This window comes from Punica granatum, chromosome 4, assembly GCF_007655135.1.
Source record: "Punica granatum isolate Tunisia-2019 chromosome 4, ASM765513v2, whole genome shotgun sequence".
Taxonomy (NCBI): domain Eukaryota; kingdom Viridiplantae; phylum Streptophyta; class Magnoliopsida; order Myrtales; family Lythraceae; genus Punica; species Punica granatum.
The window spans coordinates 13,811,311-13,832,807 of NC_045130.1; the positions used below are offsets into that span (position 1 = coordinate 13,811,311).

Here is a 21,497-nt window from a genome sequence, read left to right on the forward strand (position 1 = left end):
ATAATCTTTTTGACTAAGTAATTATTGAAATTAACAAAAAAATAATTAATAATTCAATGACCAAAAAATTTAGTTTTTTTATACGTTTGTCTTTTTGAAGAGTTGTACCGTCGGGGGGAAAAAAGTGACTATAAAAGAGCAATGAAGGAAAAAGAGGAGATCAGAGTAAATAGGAGGAAAAAGTAAAAGATCATCTGAGCGGAGTATATAATTATATTTATAATTTTAATAATTTATTTTTATTTAAAGATTTCCATTATTTATGTAATGTATAGGTTATGGGAAATTTTAATATAGTCTTTGATATCATGATTATGAATCCGACGAAAAGGGAAATGGGTAGGATATTTTCTTCCTGAAAAGGATATGGAGAAGGTCAACACAGACGTTCCTCCTTTTATCATGTTGACCAGGAAAATTATTTGCACAAAAGTTTTTGGGACAAATTTGACTGAAAATTGTCTAATAATTTAACCAAAATAGTCATATAATAAGGGCGATTTATTTCTCGTGGACAGCCTATTCAGGAAAAAAAAATTACGTCATATAGCTTAACGTTTGAATAAATTCTTAATTTTAGTCCGAATTTAATTTTTTACTTGAGATATCTCAACGTTAACGTGTTGGTTTCAAATCTATCCTGACGCAAACTTTCCGTCCAAAATTGACGGAATTGCACACGTGACACGTTAATTTCACATCTATCTCGACACTTGTTACAAAGTTAACATGCCATGTGTGCAATTCCGTTAATTTTGGGCCGAAAGTTAGCATATGAATAGATTTGAAACAAACACGTCAACGTTTGGATATCTCAGATAAAAAATTAAATTTGGATTAGAACTAAGAATTCATTCAAACATTATGTTATATGACGCAATTACCTAAAAAAAATCCTAGGCCACAAATTAATGAGAAAGGGACTGCAGATTCCTCGTTTTTTTTCCGTTATTTTTGCCTATCGAAAATATAGTTAATGTTTTTTCTTTAATGTGCAATTGCTTAACATTCAGAAGTTCAATAAGTTCCTAAATAATTCAAATTCGAGTAGCATCATGAGATCATTTCTTGCAATAATTGATTCCAAACGAAGGATAAGGGAGTACAACTCTCTTAATCGTGAATTTTTTACATTCAAAAATTTGGAACTCGAGATTTTACTTTATTGAAGGAGGTTTAAAACCCTCTAAACCAATCAATATTGATACTTCATATTTATTTTGACCAAAGTGGATATGATCTTTTACAACAATTAATTGGATTGGAGAAATTATATAATAATTATGGAAACCTTAAATGATCTTTTTTCGGTGTCAATTCTAGTAGTCGAAAGTCCAATTGGACCTAACTAATCTAGTCGAACCGGGTCGGCCTATTAAGGGGTAAAACTCTCTTAGCGTGGATTGACCTTGGCTACCAAATATAGACTTGGCAAATAATAGCACTATATCCCACTTCAAGAAATTCTAACGCGCCTTACTGATCCCAAATGTCATCTAACAGCAAGAAAGAGGCTTTTACCTTAAAAAGGGGGAGAAAGGTGTGAACTGTAATGGCACCTATTCTCGACCAAAAACTAAGAGACTTTATGGATTCAATTCTCTTCATTAAATTTCAAATACCTCTTTCATTTTCTTCTTTAAATTCCTATTATTTTTCTCTTAATTTCTTATTATTTTTAATAAGTTCGTGAGTTTCTTTTATAATAAAAAAAAATGAAAAACATGGCCTAAGAGTACATGATGATGCAATTGTCCCTAGTCTCCCCCAAAAGCTGAGCAAAATAGAGTTTACTGTGCACGGTCCTTTAGTGGAAGCAACTTAAAGATCTAAATGAAGTGGAATTTAACGATGGATTTGAAGGTTGTGCTTATGCGACGTGCTTATATTTTCTTTTTTGGATAACAAGGGGTATTCAGCCTTCACTCGATTAATATTCACAGTCCACTTGAACACTCCGCAAGTTCAAGGGACAGATTAGTCGAGTTTCAAGCCATGCAAGTGATCAGATAGAGAATATTCTTCTGCACGGTCTCTTATATGACTCGAATTTGGGATTTGATGAAAGAAGTCATTTTCCCAAAGTCAATCCTATTGGATTATATCACGTGCTTTTATTTGGTAGGCGGCTAAGAATGATCGATATGGTAGTGTGAACTTACATGATTTCTCCATGGAGACTGGCAGATGGTAAAATGTACACTAGCTATATGTATATATATTATAAATCATATAATGAATGATTAGCCATCATCACCTAATTGATACAGTAACTACACTTGCTAGAAAAAGGATTAGAGCCTGCCATAATTCGTAATAATAATCCTAGAAAAATGTCTCCATCACTAAAGCCATTGCTCCCGCCAAGCGGCTCTCTCAGTGAGGAAGACGAAGCCTGCCTCCAGGCGATGCTCTTCTCGAGCGCGCATGTGGTCCCTATGGTCCTGAATGCAGCCACCCAACTTGGGTTGTTCGACATCATAAATCGGGCAGGCCCCAAGGCCCAGCTCTTGCCCTCCCAGATAGCTTCCGAGCTTGAAACGGCCGTGGACTGTACCGACGATGACGTTGCCTCAAGGCTCGACAGGATGCTCCGGCTCCTTGCCAGCCACTCCCTCTTGACGTGCTCCGTGAAAACCCTAGAGGATGGGAGGGTTGAGAGGCGCTATGGCCTCGCCCCGTCCTCACGGTTCTTTGTTAAAGCAGAGAGTGAAGAGCCATCGTTGGCTTCATTAGTGGCCCTCCATTCCCACCCTGCTCCTCAACAAGCCTGGTAATTAATCGACTAATTTCATTCATTCATTTATGCCATAATTTGATTATATAATAGAACATATATATATATATATATATATACACACACACTACATAATAATTTCCCACCCATGCGTACAGGTTTCACTTCAAGGACGCTGTCCTAGAAGGAGGAAACCAGTTCAAGAAGGTTCACGGGATGTCGATATTCGAGTACATGGACAATGACCCGGCTTTCAACACCATCTTCAACAGCTCGATGGTGGCTATTTCTAACCTCATGATGAAGAGGATTCTTGAGATATATGATGGGTTTGAGGGACTCAGTTCACTGGTTGACGTGGCCGGAGGGACCGGGAAGTGCCTCAGCATGATCACGTCCAAGTACCCTTCAATTAAGGGCATCAACTTTGATTTGCCCCATGTCATCAAGGAAGCCCCATCTTATCCCGGTATTTCTCTAATTCCGCTAATTGATAAAAAAAATAACCAAACCAAATATTGTAATTTTTCAGGTTAATTCTGTTAATAATTGTTGAAAATTGGAACTTACGAAAGGGTAAATCCTCAAATTTATAATGCAACGTACGATTTTCATTCTTTACCATAGGCATTGAACATGTCGGAGGAAGCATGTTCTCGAGCAATATTCCAAAGGCAGACGCAATCATGATAAAGGTGAGTTTCGGGTAACCCGATGTTAACTTTCATTAACAGTGTCCACATAAAAAAATTGTTATACCGTAAAACGTACAAAATATTGAACGTGTTAATTCTGTCAGATTTCCTTGTAATTTTGTTGTAGTAACCCGACAATGATTAATTAATTATACATACTAAAGGCCCGACTCCCATGTTTAATTCTACGCGCTCTAGGATGCCCTCCACAATTGGACCGACGAGGACTGCGTGAAGATACTCAAGAACTGCTATGACACTCTTCCGAGCAAGGGGAAACTGATACTGATATATCATCTACTACTCGAGGAACCAGATACGAGTATCTCTTCGATGTATGCATCGAGACTCGACAACACCATGATGATGCAGCCCAATGGCAAGGAGAGGACCGAGAGTGAGTTCAGGGCGCTGTCTGAGGCTGCTGGTTTCTCCAACTGTAAGTTTGTTTGTTGCGCTTGCAACATCTGGGCAGTTATGGAGCTCTACAAATCATGAGCACTTCCTAGCTACAACTAGGAAGGTCCTGTCCTTTTTGCCGTCTGCGATTCGTTTACGACGGTCGATAACAGTTTGAGGATATCTAGACCATTTGTAGCGCAGTGTTCCCATATAGATTAATAAGAAAGATTGAGTTACTTTGGCAATTAATTTTCTGTTTCCGCGTAAACTCTTTAGATTTCGTGATGAAGAACATCGAAGTCGTCTTTCTGCGTGGTTTTATTCGGTCAATCGTTGAAGTGATGCTATTCATTGATGGATTAATTCACACAGTGAAACCAGAAAATCGCTTTCAAGAATGGCCTGCAGAGTCATACATACATGTGGATGTTCATGGCTTTCTGTAAACGGATTTTGACCTAAATCCTGATGGGCAGCTAAAGGTTTTGTCAATTGGGTTGCGAGAAGGGTTGATTGATTTTTAGTTAAAATCATGTAGGGTATTTTGCATCTGAAGACATCTCAAACCCGCTTGAAATTACTAAAATAGCCCTGTCCATTTGTTAATTTTACAAAATAACCTTTAATTAAAGTGAAAAACTGAAATTACTAAATTACCCCATACATGTGTAATGGAATGCATGGTGTCTTCAATGCGTCAGAAGAAGATGTCGATGAAATGTACAACTTATGGAGGATTAAGGAGTATTGTATGTTTGAGTCAGTTTAATTCATTTGACTAAGTTAATTGTTTTAACTTATCATGGGCTGTGTTGGAGAAACTCGATGTGATGAACTGATGCTAATTTAATCGATTTTTTTTCATTTTTGAAACTTGTGTAATTAAATAATAGTTTCATTGTTACTACTATTCAAGTTTGTTTATAATGGTTACGAATACAATAAAGGCATGTTTTGTTGACCAGAATTGCCAATCCCTTCCAAATCTATTTCGTGGAGAATAACATTTCCCACATTTGTTTACATCTGAAATAGGAACGACAACTCCATATGAATTTTCTCATTTTCCATAGAAAGAGAATTGCCATGCCTGACTCCCCCCTCCTCTATAACAATTCCCATTGGGAATAGGTGGGCACAATTAGGGGTGTGCATGGGTACCAAATATACCCGGAACCGGTCGGAACCTACCCGTTAGGGTAAGGTCCGGATAGCTCATATTGAAAATAGGATAGGGTCCGGGTATCAAAATAAAGAACCGGTGACATCCGGTTCCGGTTCCGATTTCAACTTATTGGGTACTCAGAACCGGAACCGGAATCGGTATTCGGAATCGGATGGTAATTACAAAAAAAAAAAAAGGGAAAGTTAATCTCACTCATCAGTATTCAGTCTCATTGTCTGAAGCAGGCTGCAGGGGTCGGGAGAAGTGGAGAACGTAGGATTCATCGCCTCCGACTTTCGGTGACCGCACCGCAGCTCCTCTCCGTCGCTCTCGTCTCCATCGCTCCCGGTAAGATTCTCCTCTGGACTCTCCATCGAATATGCTCTGTTAATATGTTTGTCAAAACCCTAAATCGGCTTTGTATTTCCGCGAAAGTCGTCATCTTTGCTAGTGTTTCAAGCTCTGCGTTTGGTTCTTGATTCATCATCCCCGTTTCAGCTCATTTGGTGAAGTGGAAGTTACTGCCTGAAATCTGGTAGTTTCAAAATCAGGTCTTATCTTGTCTGTTTCTTTTTGCTGTAAAGTCGTAATGACGGAGGACCCTGCCTTCCCCAAGCCCCCCCCCCCCCCCCCCCCCCCCCCCCGGCTCAGTAGGTTCCACCACTTGTGGAAAAACTTTGGCCATTCGACTGAGAGCAATAAACAAATCACCATTTTCTATTTCCTAGTCGAATCAAAACTTTGTGCATCTCTGCAGAATTTTTTACTCTGCATTTCTCGTAGGCTCCACAGTACACACTTTATCATTGCCAATTTGTTTATTTATTTATTTGTTTGTTTTTATAAGATGATGATGCTCGATGATGATCGTTTTGCTTTAACCACACCGGAGGGTGACCTGAGTGGCGGATGTATGATCCCGTGTCATTTGGCTTGAAGAAATAGCATATTGCTATTGCTTGCAGTGCTCTGCTTGATTGTGCTTTGATGACTCTGTTATCTAGAAGCTGAGAGATATCATATCCTCAAATATCTCTCGCTTTTTAGATATATGAGAAGAAAGGCAGGCATCGGCGAGCAATGCAAAGTCTCTGGCTTTTATGGTTTCTTTTGGCTCTAATGGCGGAGGACCATGCCTTGCCCCCGGCTTAGTAGGTTCCACCTCTTGTGGAAAAACTTTGGCCATTCGACTGAGAGCAACAAACAAATCACCATTTTCTCTATTTCGTTTTCGTTTCTCAACTTCTTTCATGGCATGTTTCCTAGTACTCTCGTGATTAAATCATCAAAAAAGTAGACAAATAAGTTTCAGAAAATTCAGTCGTTCCTCATGGACTCAAATTGTTGTTCATGATAGAGCAGCTGCTCATGTTTATCATGTGGAATCACCTTAGACTTCCTACTAATGCCATGGAGAACTATATTTGAAATTGGAGTATAAACACAACGACAGGCTCCAGGACTACAAAAGATACAAGTAGATGTATTATATTATCAGCTAGCTCATCTGATTAATAATTTAAAATACTTGCTGGAATATTTTGCTGGGAGGATGTTGTCGCTGCGGTTCGACCCTGAGCAAGCAATAGCCATGTATTACTATTTTATGTTTGGGTTTTGGTCTGTTTGTCTACCGTAACGAACTATGGACTTTTCGTGTTTTACAGCCGGCAAAACAAGTGAAAACAAGACTAAAAAAACTTGATGATACACTGAGAGCTTAGGTTTGCTTTTTTTTTTTCTTGCGATGGAATTGCTAATTAATTGATGATTGATGTGATTATTTGCTTGAATATTTATGTCGATATTATATTTGCTGTGATTACTGATTATGGGTGGAATATTTTCGATTTTATTTAGCGAGATAAAAAAATTTACAGATTCCAACAGGGTACCCGGAACCTGTGGTATAATACAGGTTCCGGGTAGGTTCCGGTTCCAGGATTCAACAGGGTAGGGTTCGGTTCTAAAATCTTGGAACTGGTCCCTTACATGGTAGGTTCTGGGTATCATGAAAAAAACAGGGTACCCGGAACCGATCACCCCTAGGCACAATCACCATCTTACCCTTAGCTCAGCCCCTCCACTACCACCTACACCGTTGCTTCGCCCCTCCATCGCCACAGTCGTTGCTGCCTCCTTAACTCCACCTCCACGACGGCTTATATCATTCCCAGCGGGTCTCTCAGGGTCATGAAGTTAGACTCGACCTCGAAGAAGCCAGATTCGACTTAGGAGACTAAAATCTAGGTAGGATATGGTTTGACCGTGAACCCAAGGCTCGCGAGAGACACGGGTGGGTCGAGATCTCAGGCCTGACTCCAACCCAAGCTTCTTGTGCACTGACTTGGTTCAGGCGAGGATCAGGGGAGCTCGAGCTAGAGAGAAAAAGACGAGCCCATGGCTCCCGAGCTTGGGTTCACCCAAATTGGTGGCTCACGGCCCTCGGGCTTGGTTCGTGAACCCAAGGCGATCTTACCATGGGGCTCGTGACTCACGGTTGGCTTGAGTGGCATGGTAGTGAATGTCTATGGCTGTTAGTGCTAATGGCCTTTTTATTTTTTATTTATTTTTTATTTTACATTATTGTAATATTTAAAATCAAGGGTACATGTGTCTTTTGGCTATGAAACATGTCATATTCTCCGTGTGTTCCGATCAACCAAATATAAAATTTCAATTCTCAGTTGTGTTATTCTCTCTAACCAAACAAATAAATTTTCATTAGAATTTCAATTCCATTCTCTATCTATTTTAATCATATCCATTTTATTCTACATCAATTGCATTCCGACGAACCAAACATAACGTAAAGGGTAAAAGACGAGTTCTGATGGGAACCCGTCAACTTAGTGGGAATGATTTGAGAAATTAATTCTCTAAATTCTTCACGGGTTTGGAAAAAGTTTGGAGGCAGACCCTCTCTAAAGGGTTTGAAATTGGATCCAACCGTCACAACTCACAAGCTCTACTCATGAACATCCCTATGTACGCGTTATCTTTTTATTGACGCAATTCGCAAGCCATATAGGTATCGTGGGCTTTAACATGGGCCCATCCACAAGCCTATGATGGGCCAATCACCTGGCGCATCCAAGTAATTATGGGCCCATCATGGGCCTGAGTAGAAGCATCGGGTTGGCCCACGGAAGGCCCATCTTATCCTCTCCATCAAGAGTGAAGACACGGTCTTCATCTTCAACCACTCGCTCTGTGATCTGAGAGAGGGAAGCTGATGCTTGGGGCTAGGGAGTAGGGAGCGGGGGAAGATGAAGATTGTTGTTGCCCAGAGCTCAAGACCTCATCCTCTGCAACACCATCACCTTCTTTCCCATCTGCACTCCTATTTCTCTTTTGGGTTCTTCAGTTTGAAGCCTCCCAAGCTTGCTTTTCAGGTTTGTGTGATCCTACGGCAGACTTCACTTTCATTCCTTTGCTGGGTTTCTTCCTCACAAGATAATTTCCCTTCAGCACTGCAGCCTGCCCGGTTTTGCTGCCGGGACAAGTCGCAAGCTGGGTCTGATCGTTTCTCCAAAATCGCAGGTACAGGTGCTGAATATTAGTTTTCAATCATATTAAGAACATGCAAGTAATACGACTTACATGTCCATGTAAATGTTGCTGTGTTCTGCTGTCTTTTTAATGATTCCTTCTTTCTTATGAGTCCTTTAGATGGAAAAATGAAGAAAAATATAATTTGGCCATTTGTCTTACAGAGCAAATATATATGTGAAAGTGCGTCTTTTTTTCTTTTTCTTTTTTTGTATTTTCGTTTTGATTATTATGATTATTATTCTTTTTTTTTGGGTTAATATTAATATAAATGGAGGTGGTGTCTAAGGGATGCAATCTACTAATTTTCATATATTGTGGGTGAAGGCAGATATGTCAAAGAGAAGTGGAAGTGGAACGATTCGTCTTGCCGGCTCCAAAGAGTAATTCCTTGCCTTGCTATTACCAGTCTCGAAAGTCCTTTTAACACTCAACACTCAACAGTGTATCTGAATCATGTGAACGGGGGCTTCAGTTGCAGCAGTTTGTGTTATTGTACCGTAGATAACCAAATGTGTCAGTGGATGAGTTGAAAGTGATTGTATCATCAGTCATTCTTTCATTTGTTGAAAGTGAATGTGCATGTGTTGATCACAATGATTATGAGCAGGTTGATGCTAAGACATTGTTTTTTTGGGGGGCACATAAAAGAGCATATTTTAAACAGAAATATATAAAAATCTTTTTCACCTCTGTGCCTTCCATGGACTCAAACTATCATGATCAGACCATATTAATGTAAATTATCACCTTATAAAATTTCACTGAGTAATTCTCTTTCATGATCAAATTTTGTGTTAATATGTCCTAAATAAACTCTCATTTAACTTCTTTCCTTTTTCCAGGGTTCTCTGGAAGCCCCTTGAATGTTGAACATATGAACTTGAAGAAGCCATTCCTGTGGTTCTCTTCATTCTCTCTTGGAGCTCCTGCATGGCTAATTTGTGCGCAAGAGGCAGATGCAAGCGAGATGATTAAAGTAAATGCGGTTTATGAGACTGGAGAATTGTTTGAATTAGGAATTCAGTTGTCATATCTGCTTTTGCTCCTTGCATTGCTTGGGGTCGGCAGTTTCTTCGTGATCCGACAAGTCCTAGTCCGCAGAGAACTCGACCTTTCTGCTAAAGAGTTGCAGGTAAAGTATTCTTGTAATTGATTTTTGTACTGAGAGTTATTGCCACTTCTCATGGAACTGTCCACTCAAGTTACCATTAAGACTTGTCCCGGTCTCACAATTTAGGATAATTGTAGCATTTCCTTTGTAAAGTAGATTATTAGATAGTAGCTGAGAAAGATCTATGTTACCAGCTCCTCAAGCGGATGCCTCAATTTGTTATTTTGCTACTTTTAGTGGAGAGATTAGTTAGGAAGCTCTTTCATTTTCCATAATCTCACAGGAGCAAGTGAGGAGTGGAGATGCAAGTGCAACAGGGCTCTTTGAACTTGGTGCAGTGATGCTGAGGAGGAAATTCTACCCTGCCGCCATCAAGTACTTGCTTCAGGCTATCGATAAATGGGATGGAGATGATCAAGACCTTGCTCAGGTACTAATTCACATAACTCAATACTTTAGACTAATGAATGTTTCACCAAAACAATTACGTTTTGGTACTTTCCACCATTGTTATTTTCTTTGCTATAGCTGGAATATCTGGACCTCTTACGATACCTGTTTATCTTAACTTGCCACCTTTGTCTTCTTAATACGCTTGCTGGATGTGTGTTGAGAACCAAGAACCGTGAAAAAAGAATTTGTGAAGAAAATTGTTGGGTTTGTGGATTAAGGATCGTGTAAAATGGATTCTAACATGGAACCTGATGTGCCACCATGTGGATATGTCGGGAAGGAAGCCCAAAGTCCAAGTGCGGAGACTAATTGGTCCAAGGATGAAAGTAAATGGATCAAATGGGACAATTTTTCCTCTTTAACAACAGAAGATGGAAGACTTGTAAAAGAATAAAATGTTGTATCGGCACTTAGCGCATCAGGTTGAAGGTTGTAAGAGGATATAACTCCTAGATTTGACCATGCTACATGCCTGTAACATTTGAACAGGTATACAATGCTCTTGGAGTTACTTATATTCGAGATGGGAAAACCGAGAAAGGTATTCAACAATTTGAGATGGCTGTGAAGCTCCAGCCAGGCTATGTCACAGCCTGGAACAACCTCGGCGATGCATACGAGAAGAAGAAGGATCTGAATTCGGCCCTCAAGGCATTCGAGGAGGTGCTTCTATTCGACCCCAACAACAAGGTTGCTCGCCCAAGGCGAGATGCGCTGAAAGAAAAGGTGACCATGTACAAAGGAGTCCCCGTGAAGTCGAAGAAGAGATGATCCCTCTCTCTTTCGGCGCAGTCATCTCAAATTTTTGCTACATTTTTACTTTAACAGAGCTTTTCCATTTCTTTTTTATGGAATATTGAGAAGGCTATTTCTATTGATAGTGAATTTGTATGCATTAATTACTAATCCTTCTGAAAAGCTTACTCTCTAATGCCATTTCCTCTTTGTTTATCATCTTAAGCTGACATATACATACATAAATAAACGCATGTATAAAATAAGCAAAGTAAAAGGAAGGATTGGCTTAGCAAAGTAAGCAAGTTCTGGAGCCTGGCACGTGAGACAGAACAAAAAGGAGGGAGCAGGTTGTGAACATACATATTATTTCTTTATATGAAAATTATTACAGTTTTTATATTAATAAGAGATAATATATAAATGTCGGCTTTGGCAGTTGACAACGAGGATTCTTGATCTAACAGCTGTCGTGTCTCACACGTGTCGAAAATTCTTGTTCTTCTTCTTCCTCTCTCTCTCTCTCTCTGCTGCGTAACCGATGGTTCAATGGGTTTCCTTCCTTCAAGGAAGGATCTGAAGAGGGTGATGACGATGACGATGATGATGATGATGATGATGATGGAGAAAGCAAAGAGAGACTTCTTGAGCTTCGCAAAGAGACGTAGCTTCCTGGTAATCCTCCTCGCACACCTTCCCCACCATTTTCTTATGTCATTCATCCAGAAATAACTTGATAATGATCCGCAGCATGCACGAAATTATAAAGAAAAATTAAAAATCTTATTAAAGTTTTAGTATATATTTTAAAAAATTATCTTCCGTTCACTAAAAAAAAATGTCTTTCTAATTTAGCAAGAGAAAATAATTCTTAAATAAAGATAAGAATAATAACACAATAACTAATATCTAATAGATCGTCCTAACATTTGAAATTCAAAAACATAATATTTATTAATCATCAAGCAAAAGTACTATCAATAGAATAGTTATAATAAAAAATGAATATATACTAATAGAAGAGTCATATAGCTTAAATTGGCTCATAAAATCCAACACTAGATTGTTCCTCAAATAGTATAAAGATAGTTACATGAATTTAGATGAAAAATTAAATCTATCCAACTATTTTTTAATGTAAACGTGTGATTACTCGTCAAAATAAAACAACTTGAATATAAGCATAAGCTTTTTTTCATAGTATTAAAAGACAATAATAGAGTTTGAAGGGAGAGAAAAACCTATAGAAAGTGCTCAAATAAGAGGAAATGGAATACGAAATTCATAGTTATATATATCATAATTAATAGGATTTTACACTTTAAATTAAAAAAATATAATAGGAAACACCATATGTGAACTATTTCATTCTCATCCTCAAATTAGTAAATATATTATGAATATTTCATTATAATTTAATAATTTCGAGACAAGATATACATGCAAATTATTTTCTTAATAATTAATAATGAAATTTTCTTTCTATCCATTAAAATATTCCATTATAATATATTTATATATATATATAAATATAAATTAACATACGTCATTTATACATATTGTGTATAATATATATATTTCGCTAGGTGAAATATATATACATATTCCGTTGGGCTGTATGCGGATGTAATCTATATATTCTACTATATAGATTAAATAAGAAAATATTATGAATATTTTTTTCGATGGATAAATATTTCTTAATAAAAGAATATTGACATTTTTTTACTATATAAATAATGATATGATATCGCAAGAGAGATCTATTATATATATATATATAGATGTGTGATTAATAATATAGTGATAGTATTATTATATTATTATTTTATAACAATGAAAACTCGCCTGTCCAGCCCAACTTGCAAGTAACGTGGGTTTTCCCACTCGTGGGGACGCAGCTTGCTCTCTTTTCTAATTTTTAATATATATATTTTTAAAATTTTTAGTTCATTTAATCGTGCAAGTTCTTTTTCTTTTTCTCAGGTACACCGCCTAATATTTGAAATCGATTATTTGCCACAAGCAAGGATCCACTCCGCTATCCTTTTTTATTTTATGTTTTATTTTTAATGTTTTTCTATATTTAATTTAATTTAACTATGTAAGCCTTCTTTTTTCGAGATGCACCACTTGATATATGAAAGTTTAATGGATCCGATTGATTTAGATTCAATTAGGTTTAGCTCACAAGGAATAAATCTTTATCGGTCGTGGAATTTTTTTCAATCACAAGACTCGGATTCAATACCTTACTTTGGATGAATAAATGTTGAATTATCTAAAACCAACCCCCGTTGGTAAAAAAATCTTGTCAATTTATCACCAATTTTAAAAGTCTCCTTTTATTTGTGACATTAGACATGTTATTATTTTTTTGGTGAAATACAATATTGCACGGGGTGTTAACTTGGTCTTAACTATAATATGCTTTTAATGAATATCATACACCAATTGCAAATAAAGTTCATTCGCTTAAAATTAATAGGTCATTTTAAGGTATATGATATTGCACTCATTTTTTTTTTCTAATTTAGAGTATTAAAAATTCAAATTAAGATTAGTCGAAAGAAATGTTAGCCATTATACTGTACGAAATATTAATTAGTGCGACCTTTTAAAAAATCTTATCAGTCAAGAGTTTGTAAGTTTTATACATAAATACTTTAATCATTAAAGTCAATTATACTCTATATATATTGATTATTATGTACATTATTATAAACTAAAGGTTTGATGAGAAATTCTTTTGATCAGCGGCATCACGCGGGTATTGCAGCCTAGTATCCATTAATTTATTAACAATTATTCAACCTTATATCTTAACATCATATCACAAGCATGGAAAATGCATAAATCCGGCAAGGAGGAAATCAAGAATTATCTCATTTGGATGGATCAAAGTGGGATCATGATATCCTCCTATCATGTAGCCGAGGAACTATACCGATCAGAATTAAGATGAAATCTGTGTTCATGCATGTTCTGTATAATATACGATCAATTTAGCTGACAAATGATTAATCGATTTAGCTTTCAAATCGAAGAGATGGTTACTTGAGTCGAAATTGATTTGTAAGACTCGGCTTGCCCCCACGACCATTTTGTCTTATTAAGACATGTCTTAACTCGCAACCCCACGCGAATAAGCTCCCCCCTCATGTGTGCGTGTGTATATATATATATTTATCGAGAACCACACATCTTTGACTAGGATGTAACTAGTTAACGGAGGTGATGAAAGGGTGGATGTCCCATGGCGTGAGGGGCCCCACTTGACTGTGAAAGTCCAACAAATTGATGCCCATGATTACTTGATTTGACCGAGCTGCGGTCCGAACGCATTACATGGCAGAGGCAGTCATCTTCCCCTTCGTCTGTCTGTCTCGATTTATTCCCATCACAGCTGCCTGAAATCTCCACTAAATCCTTCCCCCTTCTCAACCTTGTTCTTCCTCTGCCTCCTTGCTCCGTTTCAAGAAATGGAGTAAAACCCAATTGCCAGAGCACCTTCAGCATCTGGGCACCTTTGAATCTGGTAATTATACCTCAAAGTTCTCGCCTTTATTCTTGGGGTTTGTGTTCTCATGTCCCGGCCTCCTAGGGTTCTTCTCAGATGTATGCGCCCATGTTGTTGATGCCATGGAATGGTCAAATGTTCTGGTCTTTATGCTTCTATCAGGGGCTGTTCCTCAATTTGCAGCTCGTGATTGAATCGTTAGGATGTAGGATGCTTGCGCTTATCTATCTTCAGATGGGATGTTGTCTGTGCTGTTAGAACTCAGCTCATGCTTTACAGTTCAAGATGGTCGAAGCTATATGTGTGCGTGTGTGTGTGTATTACTTCAATTTTTGTGCTGTATGAAATCAGTATGATGGGTTAGTCTCGAAGTTGACTTTTTTTTTTTTTAGTTGATTTGGAGTCTGAACTTAATCTCTTCCTGTTAAGCAGAGTTGCTGATTCGCATTGATCTAATCAATCTCTGCATCAATAGTAAAGGGAGCGTACTGTGATTGAGAGCTATTGTATATGTTCAGTGATACGAATCCATATCCGATTGAAATTAGTATTATTTTCTGGTTTTTATAGCTGTTATTGGCCTTTGTTGTAGACCCGATGGAGGATCTAAAGATGGATATTGAAGAAAGGATATGCACAGAAATCTGGCCAAAACCTTCTTCCCAGAACAATCTAGCGAAACAAGTCAACCAAACTCAGCCGTCTTTCTCCAATTTCGGTCTGCAGAAAGATCAGTCCCCGTGGGAAGACTCTTCACTTAGAGACCATGGCGTGAGGATCGGCCCTCCATTTTCAGAATACAACCAGGCTTCGGATCAGATCCGCTCCTCCCTTCAGTCCAATAACAGCAAAAACAGCAACCAAGATGGGGGAGTTCAGCAAACCAACGAATCACTTCAAATCGGCAAGGCCCAAGATTGGGATCCTCGAGCAATGTTGAACAACCTTTCGTTCTTGGAGCAGAAGATCCATCAATTGCAGGATCTGGTGCATCTCATTGTTGGCCGAAGAGGCCAAGTTTTGGGACAGAGTGATGATGTGGTGGTGCAGCAACAGCAGCTCATAACTGCTGATCTTACATCAATAATCGTCCAGCTGATATCTACTGCAGGAAGTCTCTTGCCGTCGGTAAAGCATAAGATTGCAGGACCTAACCCTCCACCAATTGGACATCTTGGGCAGCTCGGTGGAATACTATATAATTCTGGGGTAGGTTCGAATGCAGCAAATGCAAAGCAGAGCAGTGGAGGAAGCCAAAAAGTTCCCGATCAGCCCAACCCGGTGGATCCCGCAGGTGATACTGATCGTAGTTACCCTATTGAGGAGCATGATTTGAAAGAAGAAGATGATGCAGATGAAGGGGAGAATCTACCCCCTGGTTCCTACGAGATTTTACAGCTCGAGAAAGAAGAAATCCTCGCTCCTCACACCCATTTCTGCACGATTTGTGGGAAGGGATTCAAGAGGGATGCTAATTTGCGAATGCATATGAGGGGTCATGGAGACGAATACAAGACCCCAGAAGCACTCGCAAAACCGAACAAAGGGAATAATTCCGAGACAATGCTTCTTAAGAGGTATTCCTGCCCTTTTGCAGGCTGTAAACGGAACAAGGATCACAAGAAGTTCCAACCTCTGAAGACTATCTTGTGTGTCAAGAACCATTACAAGAGAACCCACTGCGATAAGAGCTACACCTGCAGCAGATGCAACACGAAGAAGTTCTCGGTGATTGCAGATCTCAAGACTCACGAGAAGCACTGTGGGAAGGACAAGTGGCTTTGTTCCTGTGGGACCACATTCTCGAGGAAGGACAAGCTATTCGGGCACATTACTCTGTTCCAAGGTCACACTCCTGCAATCCCCTTAGATGAGAATAAAGGAGCAGCAGGCCCGTCTGAGCAAGGAGAAACAGCTCATGGAGAGAAAAGTAAGGTTGCTCAAAACATAAGTTTCAGTTTCGACTCGGGTTCTAATAATGGAGGTGGGATCCAAGATATGATAGATATGAAAAGCACTATTGATGATCCTTCTGGCTGCTTTTCTCCCTTAAACTTTGATTCGTGTAGTTTCAGTGGGTTTAACGATTTCACCCGAGCTGCTTTTGATGATTCGGATGGTGGGTTATCATTCTACATTCCTGGGTCTTGTAATTATGATCAGAAAAATGGAGGGCAAAGTAGTTGTAGCAATCTAGAGTGACTTAGAACTAGTTAGAGGCATCAAGGCCATATAATTAATTTGTTTCACAATTGCAGAATGTGGTGTCAGCTGTTATTTCTTGAGCTTAAATAAATGATTTTCTTTTGGTATATCTAATAATAATCTTCATTCTTTAACGACTAGCGCCATTTGGCGGGCAGTACGTTAGTCTAATTTCATTTACTTGCTCGAACTAAGTATCACGTATATTCAATGTGAATCCACACATGGTCATCGATTGTTGCTTCCTTTGAAATTCTTGATAGAAGATTGCAAGTTTACATGCAATATTAAGAAGAATGCAATCAAGGAAAGCTGTTCCTCAAAATCTCGTCCGACACGAAGACTATCATCAATCTTGGAGAGTGAAATGGTGGCATCAGGCTTGAAGATGGAAGTGATGGTTTTAGCTCACTGACTTCATCTGCCCATACTGAGAATTGTGGCGCAGGATAAGCTTCAACCCCTTGGCATCATCTCCTCGAGATGGTTTCTTGAATGGGTGCCGGAAGTACTTCTCTTTCAGAACATCATCATCGGACAATGACCAGGTCTGTCCTCTGGGGGAGCTCTCGGCCCACATGAACCGCTCGGAGAATGGATTGATCAAACTTTCACGAAATTCTTGTGGGTTCTCGCATAATAAACCCTGCTGGAGGCGAAAACGATTACAAGAGGAAGCACATTTCAGAAAACATTTTGAGGGGTTGCTGGAGGAATAGAAGAAAGTTGCATACCTCTGCCATGGCTTTGATTTTCAAAGAGGTATCGTTGCTAAGGAGGACGAGTTGTCCATTGCAGTTTCTTTTTCTAACCAGCAGAGCATATTCGAGAATACGGTCTTCTGCTGTGGGTGATATTATCTCGACTGAAGGATTCCCAGACAATGAAAATCGAGCGGCACTAGCTGTGAACATTGGAAAATTATCACTTGCTTCATTTAAGGAGTAGGGACAAGCACGAGGAGTTGGGGCGACCGCCCAACCTTCCTCTGCTGAGCTCTGTATTTGAATCCACCATTTTGAGTTCACCATAGTCTCTTCTATCCACTCCAGCACCGAAGAAACCCCTGTACTTCTTCTGAACAAGCTACGCTGCCGCTTCAGAGAGTCCAGATCTCTTAGGACTGATTAATATGAAGAACTAGGTGTTATTAGATGGCATATAAAATTTATACAATTGGATAATGTAATAGCATTCATGTGTTGCAGAGTTGGTTACCGATTCGAGGAATAACCAATTGGGTTCCTCTAAGGCCTTCTAGAAGCTGCAACGACTTCCTTGATTCATTGTCCAGAAAAGAGTTTGTGTCCGCGACCATGATCCAACTCTTCTTTCTCTCACCATTAGAGTTGTTCTGCAGATTAAGCTGAGTTATTTCTTAGGGAAAAAAAGAACAGCCGTTCTGAGAATCAGTCTGTACCAGGTGTGGAACCAAAAGCTATGACATTTTTGTGAACTTACAGAAATGAAACCGGAAACTGTCTTCTTTCCCGTTTCGCTGCCGCCGCTTGTTAGAGCACCAGGCCCTGATGAATGAGATTCTATCTCGGAGTTTATGCGCAAAGACTGGAATGGCATCCTTTCCCTCCCCTTTACCCCTGAGATCTCTTTTACCAATCTTGATCGCATTCTGGATGTAGGTTTGACTCTCTGCTCTTTCTGAAACTTTGGTGTCTGATTCTCTTTATCCGAAGAGTGAAAAATATCTTCATCAGGATGACTAATGGGGCTAGAGAGGACCTTACTGGCCTTTGCAGATTTATGTAGGAGGGTGTTAGGCGTAAAGTTCTTCATTGGTGTCTGATTCTCTTGATCTGAACATTCGGAAACGTCCTTGTTGAGACAAATCTTAGGGCCAGAGGAAACAATGGAAGAGGATCGTTTGAGTGGCCTAGAATGTAGAACTCCCACTTTACCGATTTCCTTCATAAATTTGAGTTTTCGCGTATTTGGTGTCATATTCTCCTTGTCTGGTGTAAAAATCTCCTCCTCTCCATCACTGCCAGAAAATAGATTCCTGTTGATGACTTCATCTTCAACACTTTCTTTACACTTCTGCCCATTTTCAGAGTTAAGAGCAGCAGGTCTGCTCTTCCCTCTGCTGCTGCCAGTTTGAAGCCGAAGGAAAGTGGCAGGTTTACCTCTTCTTGACCAAATACTGCATGGGTTGGATTTTGTGGATACCTTTATTGGAGGACTTTCTAAATTCTCTTCTTCAGATTGGCTCTCTCTGCCCAGTGGAGATCTGGCTGGCTGAATTTCTTTAACATATTGACAAGTGACTTCTGAAAGAATATTGTGCTCAAAGAGACCAGAATTTGAGGGTTCTGTCGCAAGATTTGCCAAGTCCAAGTTCAAACTGTCCTTTTGTTCAAGTTGATGAATTCGCACACTATTCTGTGTATTGCTATTCTCAGAGGGCAAATCTGGCTTTGCATAAAGAAGTTGCGGCAAGATGAGGTTTTCTTCAACCAACTTCTGTGTGCTTCCATTCTCTGCAAGTATCCCCTCTAAGGATGAAGGAGCAGATTCCAACAGAGATAATGCAGAAATATGGCTCAAACTTTCTTTGCCTTCATTTTCCTTCCCGGATGAGCACCTGCTTTGAACTATTTCCAGAGTTTCAGTAACCACAGAGCTTTCCAAAACTGCCTTTTCTGATCTTTGTCTGCCAATGTCTTCATCCTTGGTTTCATCTTGCATGGGCAATGATAACCTAATGGAGTTGGAGCCAAGAAGTTGACATGTATTGCTGCTGTGTATCTGATTTGGATGAATTTCCGATGGACTTAATGATGCTTCATGTTCTTCAATCGTTGAAGAGCCCCTGTTCTCAAACATAGCCAGTCCTGTGGCGGTCTCATAGTTTGCAGGCAATCCAGAACTCTCAGTGAATGCTAGAGAACCCATCTCTCCTAAAATCAGATCAAGTGAGTGACTTTCCTGGTCCTCAGTCAACATGTCCTGCTTATCAGGAGACAGGAAATACTGTCAGTTTACATCTGAAGTGATTCTCTTACTCGTTTTCATTTCCAGAAGAAAGTTCTCACTCACCTGGTAAATTTCCATACTCTCTTCCCATGAAGACGGATCTTCAAACTTCCCAAAATTCTCACTATCAGTATTAAGTAACCCTTCATCCTATTTAACAGGAGAAGCAAAGAGTAAGAAAAATTGGAAAGCTGTGTGGACATACATTTCTCAAGGGAATGGGAAGGCAATAAAAATACACCTGAAATTCTACTACTTTTCCCTTGGCATTCGTGATATTCTCCTTCTCTATCTCGCTAAGTGGATCTATAGACTCCTCAACTTCTTCAAACTCAACAATCCTTGGTAGACCACCGTCCTATCAAAAGGGAAAGCGCGAGAAAATTGACATTTTAGGAGAAATTACGGGATATACTTTTAGACATGAGTTGTGCTGGACATTCAAGCAGGAAAAGCACAATTATTCGAACCTCAGCTGCTCCCACCACGTCTCCTTCACCAGATGGTGAGTGCTCCTCCTCTCTCTTGTGAGATGGATCATTGAACTTCCCGAGCTCTTCAAATTCAACATCCGGAGTATCGTTGTCCTATTGGACAGGACAGCAGCAGAAGATGAGCGAGGAGAAAATACAAACAATTTATTCACTTTCAGACGAATACAAATGGCGAATTTGCAGGGTGCCAAAGTTCAGACCTCATATGTTTCCACCGCTTTTTCTTCCCCAGCTGCAGTACTTTCCTCCTGCTTTACTTCAACCGAGGCTGATGCCAACACAGATGATTGTTCCAGATCATATGCCTGGCTCACGGGTACCCAGTGCAGCCTGTAGACTCTGGTCGAACCACCAACTCTTAGGAAATCCCCCTCAATCAGCTCCACCCTCTCCCCTGGTTCGATCTTCTTATCCGACACCCATGTCCCATGCACTGGCCATACACGGAAACCATTAAATTCAACCACCATTACAACCTCACAATCAAAGACTCAAAGCACAAACAAGAGTCTACAAATGGTTAATCCTTCCGATTCGAATTTCATTTTTTAGGCATACACTACTTATGTAATTGTGCATCAATTCTTCAAGGACTGCCTCATTTCGTAAGACAAGAACACCATCAAGAAACTCAATGTCCTATGCCTCAGGTATCGTGCGCACAGCAAATTGATAGTATTGAAAAGCTGCTCAAATCCCTAAAACTCGAGGAAAACCCAGGAAAGCCTTCACAGAGATGGAATTGACTGAAAATTGAAGGAAATAGGAGTACCGGATGATAAATCCATTACACATAGCTTCTGAGCGGAGGGATTGGAATAAATCTGGACGTGAAATCTGCTGATGCTAGGGTGAGTCAACACAATGTTGCAATCGGGATGCCGGCCGACGACCAAGATCTCCTCCTGGCCCTCGTCGTCCCCGTCTTGGTCCAGCGGAGGGGGATTGTTGACGATGAATACGTTCTTAAGAGTCGCTCCGTTCTTGAGGACTGTGAAGACTGGGATCTTGAGCTCTTCTGCCGCCATTTCTAAAGGGTAGAGAGAAAAAGGAGTTCTAGCTCACTCACTCGCGATTTGAGATTGAATCGTATCAGCGCATTGAGTGACTGAAGATGATGAATATGAAGGAAGAGAGAGAGAGGGAGATTTTGATTTTTGGAAAGGAAGCCGTTGGGAGTTTTGTCGATTTAAATCCAACGGCTAGCCTTTCGAATTTCTCTTACTTCACTCTCGACATTTCGGTGATATATTTTCCTTTTGGCCTTTTCCTTAAGATTTTTGACCTAATTTCTTGTAGTTTAAAAAGAAGATGTAGCGTAATGGTGCAGGTTCTCGTTGGGTAACCAAAAGGTTCTAGGCAAGACTACCATGGACCTCCATTGTGATCGAAAAAAATATTACAATAATAATATTAAATTGAAAAACAAGTAAA

General features: G+C 39.5%; 4 protein-coding genes across 6 annotated transcripts; 3 read left to right on the plus strand and 1 right to left on the minus strand.

Annotated features, from left to right (window-relative positions):
• Window positions 1-2,246: 2,246 nt before the first annotated feature.
• On the plus strand, window positions 2,247-4,083 carry LOC116204913 (caffeic acid 3-O-methyltransferase-like). The gene is made up of 4 exons (XM_031537282.1): window positions 2,247-2,773; window positions 2,896-3,206; window positions 3,365-3,432; window positions 3,631-4,083. Exons 1-4 carry the CDS (start codon window positions 2,334-2,336, stop codon window positions 3,928-3,930), a joined length of 1,119 nt encoding a protein of 372 aa, XP_031393142.1. The 5' UTR covers window positions 2,247-2,333; the 3' UTR covers window positions 3,931-4,083.
• A 4,117-nt stretch (window positions 4,084-8,200) lies between these two features.
• On the plus strand, window positions 8,201-11,036 carry LOC116204916 (tetratricopeptide repeat domain-containing protein PYG7, chloroplastic). 2 transcript variants are annotated; one of them, XM_031537285.1, is made up of 6 exons: window positions 8,201-8,394; window positions 8,471-8,542; window positions 8,883-8,934; window positions 9,397-9,686; window positions 9,949-10,095; window positions 10,608-11,036. In XM_031537285.1, exons 1-6 carry the CDS (start codon window positions 8,269-8,271, stop codon window positions 10,887-10,889), a joined length of 969 nt encoding a protein of 322 aa, XP_031393145.1. In that variant the 5' UTR covers window positions 8,201-8,268; the 3' UTR covers window positions 10,890-11,036. The 2 variants fall into 2 exon arrangements, with proteins under 2 accessions (XP_031393145.1, XP_031393146.1); XM_031537286.1 differs by having other exon boundaries at window positions 8,325-8,394; window positions 8,879-8,934.
• A 3,063-nt stretch (window positions 11,037-14,099) lies between these two features.
• On the plus strand, window positions 14,100-16,712 carry LOC116204910 (protein SENSITIVE TO PROTON RHIZOTOXICITY 1). The gene is made up of 2 exons (XM_031537278.1): window positions 14,100-14,391; window positions 14,966-16,712. Exon 2 carries the CDS (start codon window positions 14,971-14,973, stop codon window positions 16,573-16,575), a length of 1,605 nt encoding a protein of 534 aa, XP_031393138.1. The 5' UTR covers window positions 14,100-14,391; window positions 14,966-14,970; the 3' UTR covers window positions 16,576-16,712.
• Window positions 16,713-16,784: 72 nt separating this feature from the next.
• LOC116204907 (FHA domain-containing protein PS1) lies at window positions 16,785-21,252 on the minus strand. Of its 2 annotated transcripts, none has more exons than XM_031537273.1 (9): window positions 20,836-21,252; window positions 20,264-20,496; window positions 20,040-20,156; window positions 19,811-19,927; window positions 19,633-19,719; window positions 18,040-19,542; window positions 17,797-17,932; window positions 17,313-17,701; window positions 16,785-17,227 (listed from the first exon to the last, which is right to left on the minus strand). In XM_031537273.1, the coding sequence occupies exons 1-9, from the start codon at window positions 21,089-21,091 to the stop codon at window positions 16,982-16,984; spliced, it is 3,084 nt and encodes a 1,027-aa protein (XP_031393133.1). In that variant the 5' UTR covers window positions 21,092-21,252; the 3' UTR covers window positions 16,785-16,981. The 2 variants fall into 2 exon arrangements, with proteins under 2 accessions (XP_031393133.1, XP_031393134.1); XM_031537274.1 differs by having other exon boundaries at window positions 16,804-17,224; window positions 20,836-21,249.
• Window positions 21,253-21,497: the final 245 nt, after the last annotated feature.

Bases quoted from the DNA above. Each gene is read 5' to 3' on its own strand.
- LOC116204916 (XM_031537285.1), top strand. From the start codon at position 8,269: ATGAAGATTGTTGTTGCCCAGAGCTCAAGACCTCATCCTCTGCAACAC. The intron at 8,543-8,882 runs GTACAGGTGCTG...GGGTGAAGGCAG, and splicing joins TCGTTTCTCCAAAATCGCAG to ATATGTCAAAGAGAAGTGGA. The intron at 8,935-9,396 runs GTAATTCCTTGC...TCCTTTTTCCAG, and splicing joins CGTCTTGCCGGCTCCAAAGA to GGTTCTCTGGAAGCCCCTTG.
- LOC116204913 (XM_031537282.1), top strand. From the start codon at position 2,334: ATGTCTCCATCACTAAAGCCATTGCTCCCGCCAAGCGGCTCTCTCAGT. The intron at 3,207-3,364 runs GTATTTCTCTAA...TCTTTACCATAG, and splicing joins GGAAGCCCCATCTTATCCCG to GCATTGAACATGTCGGAGGA. The intron at 3,433-3,630 runs GTGAGTTTCGGG...TACGCGCTCTAG, and splicing joins CAGACGCAATCATGATAAAG to GATGCCCTCCACAATTGGAC.
- LOC116204907 (XM_031537273.1), bottom strand. From the start codon at position 21,091: ATGGCGGCAGAAGAGCTCAAGATCCCAGTCTTCACAGTCCTCAAGAAC. The intron at 19,928-20,039 runs GTTCGAATAATT...CCCTTTTGATAG, and splicing joins ACGTGGTGGGAGCAGCTGAG to GACGGTGGTCTACCAAGGAT. The intron at 17,933-18,039 runs GTAAGTTCACAA...CTTAATCTGCAG, and splicing joins CAGTTTCCGGTTTCATTTCT to AACAACTCTAATGGTGAGAG.
- LOC116204910 (XM_031537278.1), top strand. From the start codon at position 14,971: ATGGAGGATCTAAAGATGGATATTGAAGAAAGGATATGCACAGAAATC.